Genomic DNA, 16,625 nt, shown 5'->3' with positions numbered 1-16,625 from the left:
ATGCAACTAAAGATGTACCATAAGCACAATGGTAAGTATAAACGTTAAAAAGAAGTGAAATGTTATGCTGACCTGGAAAACGGTCACTACAATACAGTCACACAAATAAGGTACTGTGGGCTCAAAGATGGGATTTAACAATTCACAAATACACTTTGAAATCAGAACTACATCAATGAATACACAAAACCCTTCAACACATTAAAGCATACTGTATTGTGATAAAAATTCTGTCCTTGGGTAGAGTCATTTTTTGTTATCACTATCAGAATTACTTTACTCTCTACTCCATTTTTTTCTTACAATTTGTGATGCTTTTTACATTCTAAAGAGTTAATTCTTAGTGAGCATGAAATCACTTTGATGGGGTATGATCTTCCTTAAAAAGGTAAGCTAGAAGAGTGAAGCATACTGTATGGATATGTATTATGTATACTGTATGTAATTAAAAGAGTACATACTCTTCCATCCTTTATATGTTTGTTTGGGTCACGATGAAACTCTTGCGGGGGGGTCATGGCCAAAACATTGAAAGCCACTAGTAAAGCCTGACTTTTCTTTAGTATCAGGGCCAAATGCTTTTCCATGCAGTTTTACTTACTGGTCTTAAGACATATAAACTATTGTCTTCGTTTTTTTTTTAAAACTATGAATCAAGTAAGAGGTGCCAGTGGTATTGTGCTTCTCCATGGTACAAATGAAATAATGTACCAACTAGTTGAAAAAGTGCTAGTATATTGAGGTAAAATCAGCTTCTCTGGAGTAAAAAATATTTTGAGGCCTAATCAACTCCAAATAACCTAATCACTTTGTAAATACAACTTTGAGGGGCCAGCGTAGCTAGGGATTTCCTATACAAACTTTTGTTTGATATTCACTGTTTCCAGAAATCTAATAAAAGTTTTAAATAAGATATTTAATTAATATATAACACAGAGGACTTAATTTTATGCCTTTATTATAATATGCTCTAAAATGTCATTATTAATTAATGTCTCAGGGAAGAGATATTCAGAGAAGTATATTCTTCAGTATAGCACATAAGTAGCTCCATTCCTCACTCTTTTACAATCCAAATTTAGGTATTTCTTTTTAATTAATAAGTATCAATATTATATTTTAAAGGTTGCTTCAGTAGTACCAAATGCAAAACATATTTAAGTATTTTAAAAACATACATAAAATTTTTAAATTTAAAATTTTTCATTTATTTATTCAATGACTAATATATATGATGGTCTTCCCTCTGTATGCTTAGCACTCTTTTTATGGACACTTTCTTATCCTCCCTTGGAATCACCATAGCATCCAGCATATGTGAAGCAAAACCCAAAAAGTATATAACTTAGATAACTGAGTACTAATTAATGTGAACAAATCATTTAAAAAATTTTCAGCTTCCTTCATTGCATACAAGTAAGCAGCGCAAACTCTAAGCTCTTGTCATTTCTAAAATTTTATGAGTTACAATAGGGCATAGATGGTTACTAATTTAATCTCAACACAATCACCTTCATGTTGGGAACGTGTACCACATCCCCATACTGGTCTTTCGTCTGCACTGTGATGGTGGTAGGCCAACCACACCGAATATCATCCTTATTCAGAATCAAAGACGTTTTCTGAGGATCAGCATAGGAATCTGGCTGAAGCCACCTAACAGGAATGAAAAAACAAGTAAACAAAAAAAACAAACATTAATCAATATCTTCAGTGATTAAAATGAAACTAGGCCAAATGAATAAAACTATACTAAACAAAGTGCTAAAAGAATTATTATTTCCAACTCAGTAATAAGGACCATGGGCTTCCCAGATGGTGCCAGTGGTAAAGAACCTGCTGGCCAATGCAGGAGACCTAAGAGATAAGTGTTCGATCCCTGGGTCAGGAAGATCCCTTAGAGGAGGGTATGGCAACCCACTCTAGTATTCTCGCCTGGAGAATCCCCATGGACAGAGAAGCCTGGTGGGCTACAATCCATAGGGTCGCAGAGAGTCAGACACGACTGAAATGACTTAGCAAACACGCATAATAAGGACTACAAGTATTAATAACTTCCTTGAAAATTATTAATGACAAATTCATTGAACAAATATGCTAAAGCATATGAGATTTTTGATGATTACAAATAAAACAGAAACAACTGTAAAATGAGAAAGTGTGAAATTTTAACTATGGCTGATTTAAAATAACCAAGAAAATGAATTTAGGTTGTATATGCTTTGAAGTCCCAAATAACACTATTTAAGGAAAGTCTGCCTAATTGCCAACCTCAAGACCTGGGAAAGAGCAGCACTTCTGTCAAAACAGAAACAGAAGTGACATTTTGCTTGCTGGGGAGCAGAAGGTTAGAAATGCACTACCTTCTATTTACACAGCTTAGTAATGATTTTCCCTCACTACCATTCCTTCCATGCAAATTCTATTTTTTGTGATATCCATGCCTGAATTCATTGCATGATCCACATTCAAGTCGTCCTGTGAGATGATTGATGAGTAAATTCTGTGATGTATACTACACAAAAAGGTCCATGAAGAAGGCAGTGAGGCTGACTTAAAAGATGTTTTCTATTCTTCTCCAGTCACCACTTTGGTTTTTTAAAAACTGAAGATTAACCTCTGTATTTTTAAAATTAAAGCCAAAAAGAGGGTCATATTTCTGTATTTACGAATGTGTGCCGTGTACTTAGTCGCTGAGTCGTGTCTGGCTCTTTGCGACCCCGTGGACTAGCCTGCCAGGCTCCTCTGGTCCATGTGATTCTCCAGGCAAGAATACTGGACTGGGTTGCCAAGCCCTCCTCTGGGGATCTTCCCAACCCAGGGATTGAACCCAGGTCTCCCACATAGAAGGTGGATTCTTTACTCTCTGAGGCATATTCACTAGTGAAATACTCAAGTCAGCATATTTGTTCACCTTCAAAAAAAGCAAATAGCAACAAAATAAATGAGAACTCTACAATCTTAAATTATCTGATTTAAATTCTTAATTTATATCTGCATTAACTGCAGATTTGGAAAAAATCCTCATATGAAGATAAATATAGTTGACAAATTTAGGAGTTCAGTACAGATATTAACTATTACCATCAAATTCACGGACTTCTCTATTTTACCATGTAGTCTATATATTTTTAACAATTATTATATATTTTTAAAATATACTGAAATATTAACTACTACTTTATATTTCAGAAAGTCCAAAACACATAAACTACATTATTTTAGGTAGCACTGTGACATCCTAATGATTCTGCTCCTTTCTCTTCAGAAATGAAACCTAAGGTAAGCCCTGGAGGAAAATCACTGTAGGACTTAAGAGTGCATTACCTCGCAAGCCTTCCACCACTTGATCCTGGAACACAAGCAATAAAATCGTCCAGAAAGGATTGTTCATTGCTCTGGATTTGGAGTGGTAAGTTTCCTTCTAGTGCCTCCAATATAGTTGGTGAATGAGAAAGAGCTAAACCCTTTCCAAGAATACCAGAATGGGTTTTGCACACCTGTTGGGTAAAAGAGAACATTTACATTTTAAAATATAAAACTGTAATCACATGACTGTTTTGGACTTGCAACCAATTTTAGATAGGCCTTTTTTGGGGAAACCATTCTCTCCCCGGGTCCCAGTGCTCCTTTACTCTGTACAGTAGAAAACTTCCAGCAGGGAAAAACTTGGGATAATACTTCCAGTTTCATTCATCTCACAAAAGGGAGTGAGTTATCTGAGTTTTGCAGGTTAGAGCTAATGCTGCATCTCCTCCCACTCAAGCTCTCCACATGTTTCTCTACATGTGTCACATCCCCATCAGGGCCAGGGCTCCCCTCTAAAGACAGCTGTAGAGGTTGCCCGCTTTCTGTGTCTCCATTATTGGTGGCTCTCTTGGGTAGGCTGTGTCTGTGCTCTTGGGCAGGTAGGTACCAAGGTCTTGACTCAGGCAAAAAGTTGATGGATGCCTGACTGTGGCAGCACTGCATTAGCCTGTGTAAGCCTTATTAAAGTTAAGGAAAAAGGGCAGATAAAACAGAAATTTTAGCTCTCAACTAGATGAGAAGCACACCTTACATTTTAGAAAAATTTGCTGAAAGTGCTAAAGCTCTAGAAAAATCTTAATGACTGTATAATGAATTTCAAAACAAAATATTTTTCATGGAAAATGATATTTCCAGTTCTTTCAATGTCTACAACAGTAACTTCTGCATTTTCTGAACCATGCAATTTCAAAATCATAATCTTTAATATCAAACAGACGAGCTCAAATTCAGACTTTGGATAAGTTATTGCTATGTCCTCTTGAGCTAACAAGTTACAGAACATTCCAGAATCAGTGAAAGGTATAAACTGGTGACCAAATGATCTCTTGGAGTTATTATACAATTTAAATAACTCATTTAAATGGGGCTTCATAGGTGACGCAGTGGTAAAGAATCCGCCTGCCAATGCAGGAGATGCAAAGAGGTGTAGGTTCGATCCCTGCATCAGGAAGATCCCTGGAGGAAGAAATGGCAATCTGCTCCAGTATTCTTGCCTGGAAAATTCCATGGACAGAGGAGCCTGGTGGGCTGCAGTCCATGAGGTAAAGAATTGGCATGACTATGCAACTAAGTATACACACACATTTAAAGGCTCACTACCTGCCTAACAAGCAACGGGTGTTTAATGTATGTTAGACCATCACAACGACTACCTTACGTGCCAAAAAGGTGTGTAATTTGGGACATCACTTTTTTTTTTTTACAGGGGCACAATAAAGATCTCCTCACATCTGGCCAAATAACATTCTATAAGCCATAATACCTGGGATGATGAGCTACTTGATGGATTTCCTTAGCTAGAATGCTATATGACATATAGCATGTTCATTAAACATTTTTTGAATTAATTTTTATTTTTGTTGAGATACAGAGATTTAACTTTTCTAAAAGGAAAAACAAAAGCTGGTGGGATTTTAAAAACCATAAGTTTGGCTCCCTACAATTAGAGCACAGTGATCAAGATCAAGGACTTTGTCACCAAACTGCCAAAGGTCAAAATCTAGACCAGTTGCTCACCAGCTGTGTGATTCTGAGCCAGTTACTTAAGTTCTTTGTATCTCAGTTTCTTCATCTATAGTTAGGAGTTCCTACTTCATAGGATTGTTGTAAGGACTAAATGATTTAAAAATATAAAACTGTTTGGAATAGTAACTGATAAAGTTAAAGATCAAATAAATGTTTGCTTTTATTATTACTACTGTAATCATTTCAGAAAATAAATAACATGTAAACGACTAACTTTAAGTATGAGAAGACCTGGATACCAGCCTCGATCTCCCAGTTGGCTGAATTCTTAGATAAATCAAAACTTCTCTGAAGTTACAATTGTCAGATACAAGAGAAAATAGTGATTTAAAAGTTTAAGTGCAGAAATAGATAATGTCAAAGATATGGCAAACTACTGGAGAAGGAAATGGCAACCCACTCCAATATTCTTGCCTGGAAAATTCCTTGGACAGAGGATCCTGGTGGGCTACACAGTCCATGGGGTCACAGAGTCAGCCACAATTGAACACATCAGTACAGTATATGGTAAACTATTAAGTTGCTCTATAGATATTATTTCCATTACTATTACTAACATCTTTTTTCTAACTGGTAAATAAAACTTCTTTCAAGATCTAATTTAAATGTCCACCACTGGACAAAACCCTCCCCTGGGCCCTTGGCCCTTGGTAGCTCTTCTTCCTCCACAGGGCTTACATCTCACTCCAGTCAACACCCATCATGCAGTTCAGTAAGGGCTCATATAGGGGTTGATTCCAACGAGGGGAGCGATTATGAGTTATTAATCTTTATAACTGCCAATTGTGGAATGAAATACTCAATGAATGAGTGCTATGCTCAAGAAAAACAAGGTTGATTTGAGTGAAAATTTGGCTTAAAATTAATGTACAAAGTTTATCCTTATAATTATTGAGGACAATACCTGTAAAGCAGCCTCTTCAAGAATTTCAAGATCCTCCTCTAATTCATTACCTGGTATGTAAATGAAAAGGTTTACCAAAATATATCAATGCTTCATTTAACTTTCTAGTCTTCTGCATTCATTACCCGCTCTCCAAAAATTTGATATACCAAATTGAAAAGAACTATTATCATTCTGGATAAATCTCAGTGGCTTAAATTTTAAAACACTTATTTTCAGTGTGGATATAAGCTGTAATTCTCAAGACAATACTAAAAAAAGCACCCGTCAAGTGTATCAAAAGATATATATGACATTTATATACACAAATGTATATTTTTACTTTAGTGTATTTACCTTTTGTCTAAGAAAAAAAAGAGGAAACTGATTATTCAGAACCTGAGTCTTTTTCAGTTAAATTAGAGAAGAATGTCACCTTTAGTAAACAACAGTTACTGACAGGAAAGCCCAAGATAGTGACTGTATTCTCTAACCATTTTCTGCTTTACTGCTTGATGCAGAACATTTATTGAATTTTCTCTGATAGCTTAATGAACTTATAAAATATTATAACTAAAGTGATACATGTTCAAAGGGAAATATTTGAATTATACAGAAGTGTAGAAAGAAAAATTCTGCCACCACCCCCTTTCAAAGATAAAGAGTATCAACAGTTTCCTATGTATTGTTCTAAACACTTTGTATGCAAGTAATAATTGTATGTATGTATGTATCAACCTACACACACGGGAACATACACATATATTTACACATATATATATAATATGATGTTCAAAAAAATGAACATCATATAATTATATCATCTGGACATCTTTCTTGGCCTGGACATATAGGTTTACTTTGTTGTTACTGTATTTTAACAGCTACTTACATTTGTTTTGTATAGATACACCATCGCTGATTGAACAGTTTCCAACTAACAAACATTTTGGTTGCTCCTAGGTTTTATAACCACAGTAATGATATATTAATCTATCTTATAATGTATGTTTTTGAGTATTTGTATAAATATGTATAAAAATGCTATATCAAAAGGTATATTTATATAAAATTTGAATAGCTAGCTATTGACAAATTTCCTTCAAAGAGGTTGTACCAATTTCCCTCATAGGAATAGAACACAAATGTCTCATTGTCTCCAGTATAGTAAGCAGCTGCCCATGAATATATGTGACTGTTAAATTCATTTTGCTAAACTATTTTCAGGATGTTTTTCAATAAACATTCTATTCGTAATTTTGTAACTTTTTAAAAAATCATAAATACCTAGTACAAGATGACACTTACCAATAGGAAGTGCTAGATCCTTTTTCATCAAAGCTGCTGCACAAACCCCACCGAGATTAGCTAGTTCTTTTTCCAGCTGAATGACTCCCTGGAAAATTGAAAAAATCAGATGCTGTAAAAACTGTTTGGAAGATGAAATTTTTGAGAGATGATGCGGATTATCAAAAAAATGTGACTTGCATTCCAGCATAATGTTTGAAACGAAAAGGAAGCATGTGTTAGCAGCTAATGGTCAATTAAGAGTGTAAGACAGTCAATATTATGTCTCACATTGGTTATATTGTTTCAGACCAACAAGTTTTAGACCAACAGCTCATAGTCCAAAGGATTTTTCATTTAAGACTTTGAAGGAACATGATCACTGTTTCACCTTGACTTTTTTTTGAAACAGTACTATCTGAAATCTTTACGACAGATATTAAGTTAGTGCCATTGTGAAATTAGCTTACAAAAATCACTCAGAAAGGTACTGTCACCAACCAGGTTTGGAACAGGCACGATTACACTATGTCTTTAAAGGCTGGGTCATGCTGCACAGACTCTGACCTCTTCACGTTATATTAAAAGCAGCAATACCAGACACAATTAATTTGTACAAAATTAAACTACAAAATAGATTATACATCCTAGCTTAAAATAAAATTTCAGGCTTCTTGAATATAGACAGCAAACACAATCCAAGGCAACAGTAGCCCTTAGCAACACAATCGTCCTTAACAGAATAAGAAGATAATTCATTCTCACCTCATCAGGTCCAGGGCTAAACTCATATCCAATTGCAAAACATTTGAAACCATAGAAAGAAGCTTTGTCATCTTTCACATAATCTGATGCAGTCTCCAATGAAAAAAGGGCCTCATTCCCTAAGAAAAAAAACTAACACTGAGTTCAAAATCTGAAACAACTTTATTAAAATCTCCTTACTTTTACCCATCTCAAGATAGGTAACAATACAAATCAGGCTTCCTGGGTGGTGCAGTACTAATGCAGGAGCTGTAGGAGATGTGGGTTTGATCCCTGGGTAGGGAAGATCTCCTGGAGAAGGAAATGGCAACCCACTCCAGTATTCTTGCCTGGAAAATCCCATGGACAGAGAAGCCTGTTAGACTACAGTCCATGGGGTCGCAAAAGAGTTGGACATGACTTGAACACACACGCACTAAATAATGTATCCGGTTTTGGGGTTTCTACATTTACTTGAATAAAACTGTGCTAAAAACAACACTAGAAACAATAAAACCATACCAGGTTGTTATTTTTCTTTATGATTTAATTATCCTTAATCACATGTCTAAGTTACATAAGCAATCATTGTCAATTATCTGTCAATTACTGAAGTGACCTGTGTGTGTAAGTAGCTCAGTCACGTCCAACTCTTTGAGACCCCACAGACTGTAGCCCACCAGGCACCTCTGTCCATGGGATTTTCCTAGCAAGAATACTGGAATGGGTTGCCATTTCCTTCTCCAACTGAGGGGACCTGGGTTAGCCTTTTTTCTAAGCACGAATCTGGCTTTGATCTCTTCACAAACAAACACGGCAGGTCAGATCAGAAGAAAGAAGTTTCTGAATTCAAACTGGCTCTCAGTTTGCAAGATCACAAGATCACTTATGGTTAAGCGGTTAAAAAAACAGTTTGAAAAATCACAAGATCACTTAACTTACGGTTAAGTGGTTAAAAAAACAACAGACTACAATAACAAATGTGTGGCACCCACCTGGCCACAAATAATCTTCAAGCTTGAAAACAAAGCTTTACGTAACTCTGTGGGCTCCATGGGTCACTAGCTCTCTTGAAACAAAGAAGTCCTCAGCAAATTTTTAAAATTCAACACTTACTGGGAAAATAAACACCTAATCCAACTTTTTCTATAGTTTGGCCTCAGCATTAACTCTCTGCTTTGGTCAAGCTTCCCTGGCAGCTCAGACAGTAAAAAATCTGCCTGCATTGCAGGAGACCTGGGTTCAGTCCCTGGGTATGGATGATCCCCCGGAGAGGGCATGGCAACCCACTCCAGTATTCTTCCCTAGAGAAACCCATGGACAGAGGAGCCTGGAGGGCTACAGTCTATGGGGTCACAAAGAGTTGGACACAACTGAGTGACTGACACACTTTCTTTGGACAAGCTAATCTTTTCTCACAAGATCCTCAGAACAGTCTCTTTTCTAAACCTTATTATGCCCACTGCCCAGAAAGTCTTCTTCACTAATCAACTGCAATCTAGATACAGAGTAGGTCTTGAAGACATTCTTCTAAAAATTAAATAAGCATTTTCAATGGTGTATCTTTACTAAACATAATTCTCATAAATGCATGTATTTTACCATATAAAACAAAATAAGACCAAAAAAAAAACTCACCTGGCAACACTAAAACCATAGTAGGCCACCCAGATGACCCTGAAAATTTCTTTAGTTCTATCCAGGAATTCAGATTTTCATGAACAGCTGTCAACTTTGGTCCATATCCTGAATTCTGAACAGTTCTAATGGGGATCAACAAACGGAGGACGTCTTCCGACTGTGCAGTGCCACACTGAGGGTCAAACTCGAGTGTCATCCACCGCACGCACTCTGGGAATGTCACCTGAAGTCAACAGACAAGAGGCCACTCACATAAGAAGAATCAGATTTTAGCTTCTGGTCTAGTTTAGAAATAGGACATCATACTGGAAAGATGATGCCTTCAACTTACTGTAACATAAATGTTAGGTAAGGAATTAATACTGTAAAATTTTAAGAATTAAGTGATCAGAAACCAAGGTATTAATGGTCAGTATCAATTGTCTCTGCTCTCCCATTGTAATATCTATTGTTTTCTATCTAATATGTGGTTGATACTGCATTGTGTTTAAGGTAAATACTGATATCATTAAAAAAGCAATTACAAAACTGCTTAATTTCTGAAAAAAAATAAGCTATCTGATTTTCCTGTGGAAGAGCTTATTTAAATAATAAATTTTCCATTTTAGTCAGTATGCATTTAAGGAATATAGGTAGGTAACTGACAATGTAACTGGATATGTAAAATATAAAGATACATTGATGAAAATGAATAAATCATTAAAATGTAAGGTTTCAGTCACTTTTACCATTCACAGTACCTAATACAAATGCTTCTTCTCCTTAACCAAAGAAACTTTGCAATTTTAAATATTATGAGAATATAAACACACACTTATACACTTGATAAAAGCCTTGATTTTTATAGTCTTCTATCCTAAAATTTTACTGTATGCAGGAGTTTACGATGGCACATAATTACATGTATTTTTAAGGCCATTTTAAAGTTTCTGTCATCATCATAGCAGAAGGAATTCTGTAATTGTAGTCAAATTACAGTTAAGCAGAACCATGCCAAGTAGTAAACTATTAAATGGTTATAGGACATGACATAAACCTTAAGAAATTTCCCAAGTATGATATTAATCTAAAAAATTTTACTTTAGACTATATTTAGTAAAGGATTTTTTATAATCCTTAAATAAAAAGCTCAATTTAGTTCATAGTAACATAAATGTAAATTAAAACTAAACTGAGGCACCATTTTCCCAACATTCTTCCCATTATATTGGCAAAAGCTCCCAAATTTAAACACACACTTCTGGGGAGGTCGTGAGAAAATAAGCATTCCCATATATTGTTGGTGGGACACAAAAAGTCATAACTTCAACGGAAGGGAACTGTCAACATCTAGCAAAACTACATATGCATTCACCGTCTGAATCAGCAATTCCAGATATACCGAGCACAAGGCTCCTCATTCTTTGCTTAACCCAGCAATCCTACTTCTAGAAGTTTAGTTTGAAGATATGCTTCTAACAATATGGAAACAAAAACAAACAAAAAAATCCCAACCATACGCACAGTTTATTCATATCATAGCAAAAAAAATAAAAAACAAAAAACACCACAGAGGGTCACACACCAGACTGGCTAGAAGACTATGATACATCTTGACAACAGTGGAGGACTATGAAGTTGTAAAAAGGAATGAGGATGATCTCTGTAAATGGATATGCAGAGATTTTTACACACAGTGTTACTTTTAAAAAGCAAAGTACAAAGTAGTATATACAGTGTGTCACTTTTTTAAACAAAGAAGGAAAATAAAACTACATCTAAATCAATCTTTCTGACTTTTTTTCCAAAAAAGAATGCAGTAAGGATAAACCATGATACTTACTGGAGTAAGGCAGAAGCAGAAAAGGAAAAGGACTTATAATTCTGAGTATGTCGCTTTATGTAATTTTATTTCTGTAGCTATATTAGTATTTCACATAGTTTAAAACTAAAATTAAACTAAGTGGGGCATGGGAAAAACTGATAAAAATTAAGTACAAATAAACAAGACTAACTTTATAATAAACTAATATAGCCACCTACACACATATATAAAATGAACTACTCCAAACAACTGCTGAATAAAGTACTTTGATTATATTAATGTTAGTAGGGTTAATATCAAAAACATTGCAAAGAAACTATTTTATGTAGTATTTTTAATTTTTATAGTGGCATACATAAACAAAAATGGTATGAAGAAAACACCTCGGCAGTTTTGACTGGAATTAGTAAGAAGTGCTCAAAAACTGATGAAAACACAGAAAAAGGACGCAGAATCTAGTTTGAACAGGATTCCCCTGACCAAATCAACTGAAATTTGAGCATCAAACTGAATGACAGCAAAAGATTGTAACACTGAGCAAAAAGAGGATCTGAGTACATACTGGTATAAACACATGGAACAAATATATAAATGAATGCACTCTTTAAAGTGGAAGGGATGGGAAACTCCTTCACATCCGAACACCAGCTGGGACGAAAAACAGAATTAGAAAGCCGCCATCTTGCAACCACCATAGCAATAAATGATTTGGGTAAGAATAACCAAAGTGAAAGTGAAGTCGCTCAGTCGTGCCTGACTCTCTGCGACCCCATGGACAGTAGCCCACCAGGCTTCTCCGTCCATGGGATTTTCCAGGCAAGAATACTGGAGTGGACTGCCATTTCCTTCTCCAGAGGATCTTCCCAATCCAGGGATCGAATCCAGGTCACCTGCATTACAGACACTTTACTGTCTGAGCCACCAGGGAAGCCCTAGAATAACCAAATGGTGCTGAAATTTGTTGAAAGACAGTAGTTTTTACACAGTCTCTAACCCATGGATATTTACCCATGGACATTTTCAATGGAAAAAACAAAATTTTTTTTTTGGTGGAACTGTCACCTTAATCAAGTGACTAAGTACTTCCTGATGGGATACACTGAGGGGAACACCACAGGTTGCCACCCAAAATGCACAACATGAATCTAATCATCAAAAAACAATGAAATCCAAATAAAATATTTTTTACAAAACCACTGACTGTGTTCTTCAAAAACACCAATATCACAAAAGATGAAGAGAGGTTGAGGAACTATTTCAGATTTAAAAAGATAGAAACGGCCTAACAACTAAATGCATGTTTGAACCTGAGAGGATCCTGTGTGTGCGTGCTAAGTCACTTCGTTGTGTCCGACTCTTTGCAACCCCATGTACTGTAGCCCACCAGGTTTCTCTGTCCATGGGATTCTCCCAGCAAGAACACTGGAGTGGGCTGCCAATTCCTTCTCCAGGGGATCTTCCTGACCCAGGGATTGAGCCTGCATCTCTTGAGGCCCCTGCACTGCTGGAAGATTCTTTACTGCTGAGCCACCAGGGAAGCCCAGTCTAGGATTAAAAAAATTCTATGAACACCGATGGGAAAAATGGCAAATGTTCAAACCACAGCACTTCGAAAAAATGGCAGGTTTCAGACTTGAGGCAGGAAATGTGTAAGCCTCTTATAACATCTTATACCAGAGCCTGTAACATCTTACACCAGACAGTGAGGATGCTATGAATGACTACAGGGGGTGTGTCTAAAGGACTCAGGAAGAGTCTATCAAAAAAACACAGTCCAATTTCTTAAGTAAAATTCAAGGAAACAAAAAACAGAGACATGGAGGAAGAACAATAGATTAAAAGAGACTTAAGAGACACAACCAATCATAATGTATGAACCTTATTTGGATTCTAATTCAAATATTTTAAAATGTACATATACAATAACATGAAGGAATTATTAGCTTTTTTAAAGTGTGACCATGACATTATTTTTTACAGGTCCTTACATTTTTAGAGATACAAAAAAATCCATGAATATGCTTTAAAACTATATAGTTGTTGTTTAGTCACTAAGTCACATGCGACTCTTTTGCAACCCAATGGACTGTAGCCCTCTGGACATGAGATTTCCCAGGCAAGAATACTGGAGTGGGTTGCCATTTCCTCCTCGAAGGGATCTTCCTGACCCAGGGATCAAACCCACATCTCCTGCATTGGCAGGCAGATATTTTACCAATGAACCACCTGAGAAGCCCTTAATACAATATGAGAAGGAACAAAGAGGGTGGGGAATAAATAAAAGAATTCGACCCATAGTTGATAACTGGTTAGTGGGATGATGCACAAATGGGCTAAACTATACTCGTGCATCTTTTCATATGCTTACCACGTTCTACAACAAAGAGCTGAATATTTTACAAATGGTAAAGCATACACCTGCCAACGCAGGAGATGCAAGAGACGTGGGTTCAATCCCTGGGCTGGGAAGATCCCCTGGAGTAGGAATGGCAACCCACTCCAGTGTTTTTGCCTGGAAAATTCCATGGGCAGAGGAGCCTGGCAGGTTACAGTCCCTGGGGTCACAAAGAATTGGACATGACTGAGTGACTGAGTACCAAAACGTAAACTTATAATTAAGAAGACAAATTCTCTTTCTCCCCCTTAGTTTAAATGATACAATTTAGAAAGCAAGGAATAGGATTTTGAATACTCTATAAAAACATTATAAATATTTTATATGTACATTTTAACATTACGTGTAGTATAAATCCTGCACTGGGTATATAAATTTTCAGAGATCAGGCTGTGGTACAAATAATATCAGTCCAAAAAAAATTGATTTTCATTTATGTTTTTTTAAAGTTTTTATTGAATTTGTTACAGTATCCCTTCTGCTTTTTAATGCCTTTTTTTTCTGACCCTGATGCATGTGGGATCCTAGCTTCCCAATCAGGTATCGAACCCGCAATCCTGCACTGGAAGGCGAAGTCTCAATAGCTGGACCACCAGGAATGTCCCCAAATATGTGATTTTTAAATGTTAATGCTTATATCCACTATTATGATATACAATATGCAGTTGGGTATTACACACAGCCTTGTACTTACCAAAAGATATGTTAATGACTTTCATAAACCCCATAAAAGTATACTATTTAACAGTAAAAATTCGGTCTTTAATCCTTTTGTGTGCTTGACAGTGTCTAACCACCTGCTGATTCTCTGTATTTATGCATAGAAGTTACACTTCTGAACAGAGATTAAGTAAGATTGATATCTTAAAGGTAAGATATCAATACAGAACATCAAATCAAGTTTTAAGTTTAAACTATTCCTAGGAATCAGTGCCCACCTTGTAGTGCATGACACATGCAGGCTTATAGGGGTGCTCGCTCTCTATGACAGCATAGTGATTAGAGGTCGTACATGCAGACAGGCCTTGTTCAGGCTGATTTCCTGTGGTACTATCTGTTGACTGATTAGGATTGAAGGCAGGGGGTGCATACTTCTGATTCAGAATGGCAACTGAAGGAAGTAACTGTTGGACAAGTCCAAAGACTTCTACAGCCACCTAGTATAAAAAAGAATGATGAAATGAGATAGTGTGAAAGTTGCTTCAAAGTTATCAATTACTGTAATTGTTAATTATCTTTATTATTAAGAATTTCCATTTAGAGTTTCTTCTAGTTATGTTTTCACTCAAAGAGAAATTTGTACTATGGGAAAAAAAGATTTAGCTTAAAAGTCTAAGGTGTTAAATGAATATAACCAAGTTTACATTTTTAAACCTTTCTGCCTTTCTGTGATCTGCAGTAAATTAGGTTTTACTCAAAATTTATTACGCCAAAGGATCAGTAGTTTATAATTTCTTCCATGTCTTGAATATTTCACAATTTAACAACCTTTTTACATTGCTATCTTTATATGAAATGGAGATTTGGCATCAATATTATAAATTTTAAAGGTCTTAGTTAACTTAAGCTTTCCTTACACATCACATTCTGAAATATATTTATTTCCAAGTTCTTCAAATGTAAAGCCAATAAATAATACTATTACAAAGTAATACTATCACAAAACAATACTATTACAAAGTAAACCAGTAAGCGATACTAAGATCAGAGAGTTAGTTATTTAACTAATAACTTCTACCATTTACATGTCTATCTACTTGTTGCCTGTAACCCAGATGCCTGAAAGATGATTTTTTAAGGAAAGACACAAAGTCTAAATAAAATTATATTTACAAAAAAAGATTCAAAGTTAGAGAATTGAATCACACACCTTAGGAATAGCAGCAGCTACTGGTCCTATGTAGGCTATAATAAGGGGAAGCAGCATGGAGAACAGACTGGAAGAGCTAAGCAGTTCTGGAATGTCATCAGCTAAAAAAGGCATTAAAACTACAGTTAGAAAGCAATTTCGCTGTAACATATATACAACTGTACTAAACCTCTATTCTAGTTTCTTGAGTAAAATTATAGTTGACATTGACCAAGCGTTTATCAAGGACCTGGCACTATTCTAAGGGCTCTACACACATTATCTCCATTAATCCTTACAATAAGGTTCTTTATTATCGCCCCTTTTTTAGAGGTGGAAACCAAGACACACAGTGTTTAAGTATCTTATTGAAAATCATACATCTGTAAAATTACAGAATCGTAATTAGAACTCAGGGTTACAGTCATGATGTTAAACCAGTACTCTTGGTGCCATACATAGCCACACGTCTGAAACTAGGCAAACAACATAATCTTTGTGTGCAGGTTCTCATCTGTAGCGGAGGATAACGTACTTCCCTCATCAGATGTTGTGATGATTCACTGAGTTAACACCTGTAAAATGCTTAAAGAATGCCTGCAGACATAGTAAGTACTCCAAAAATGCTTGCTGTTATTAGCTATACTGTCTTCTATGTTTCCCAAGGAAAGCACTTTGCTGATAGACATTTTATTTTTCCATAAGTATGGTGCTAGGAAGATAAGTTGTGTCCACATTATGAAGACCTCTCTACTGTTGCTGCTAAGTCACTTCAGTAGTGTCCGACTCTGTGCAACCCCATAGATGGAAGCCCACCAGGCTCCCCCGTCCCTGGGATTCTCCAGGCAAGAACACTGGAGTGGGTTGCCATTTCCTTCTCCAATGTGTGAAAGTGAAAAGTGAAAGTGAAGTTGCTCAGTCGTGTCTGACCCTTAGCAACCCCACGGACTGCAGCCTACCAGGCTCC

At 36.1% G+C, this 16,625-nt stretch overlaps 1 protein-coding gene across 11 annotated transcripts in view; it reads right to left on the bottom strand.

Annotated features, from left to right (window-relative positions):
* MYCBP2 (MYC binding protein 2) overlaps positions 1-16,625 on the bottom strand; it is a 277,882-nt gene that overhangs the window by 89,245 nt on the left and 172,012 nt on the right. For all 11 annotated transcript variants that reach the window (XM_088842669.1, XM_088842670.1, XM_088842671.1 and 8 more), the window contains 8 exons: positions 15,680-15,780; positions 14,748-14,966; positions 9,608-9,833; positions 7,991-8,109; positions 7,247-7,334; positions 5,960-6,009; positions 3,328-3,500; positions 1,512-1,656 (listed from right to left, as the gene is read on the bottom strand). In XM_088842669.1, the coding sequence (XP_088698795.1) occupies positions 1,512-1,656; positions 3,328-3,500; positions 5,960-6,009; positions 7,247-7,334; positions 7,991-8,109; positions 9,608-9,833; positions 14,748-14,966; positions 15,680-15,780 (1,121 nt within the window). The remainder of the gene's footprint in view (positions 1-1,511; positions 1,657-3,327; positions 3,501-5,959; positions 6,010-7,246; positions 7,335-7,990; positions 8,110-9,607; positions 9,834-14,747; positions 14,967-15,679; positions 15,781-16,625) is intronic.

This window comes from Moschus berezovskii, chromosome 13 (assembly GCF_049115385.1).
Source record: "Moschus berezovskii isolate FMDL1 chromosome 13, NW_MosBer_1.0, whole genome shotgun sequence".
Lineage (NCBI taxonomy): Eukaryota > Metazoa > Chordata > Mammalia > Artiodactyla > Moschidae > Moschus > Moschus berezovskii.
Note: the sequence above shows the minus strand (reverse complement) of the source record. Positions and strands in the feature narration are given on the sequence as shown.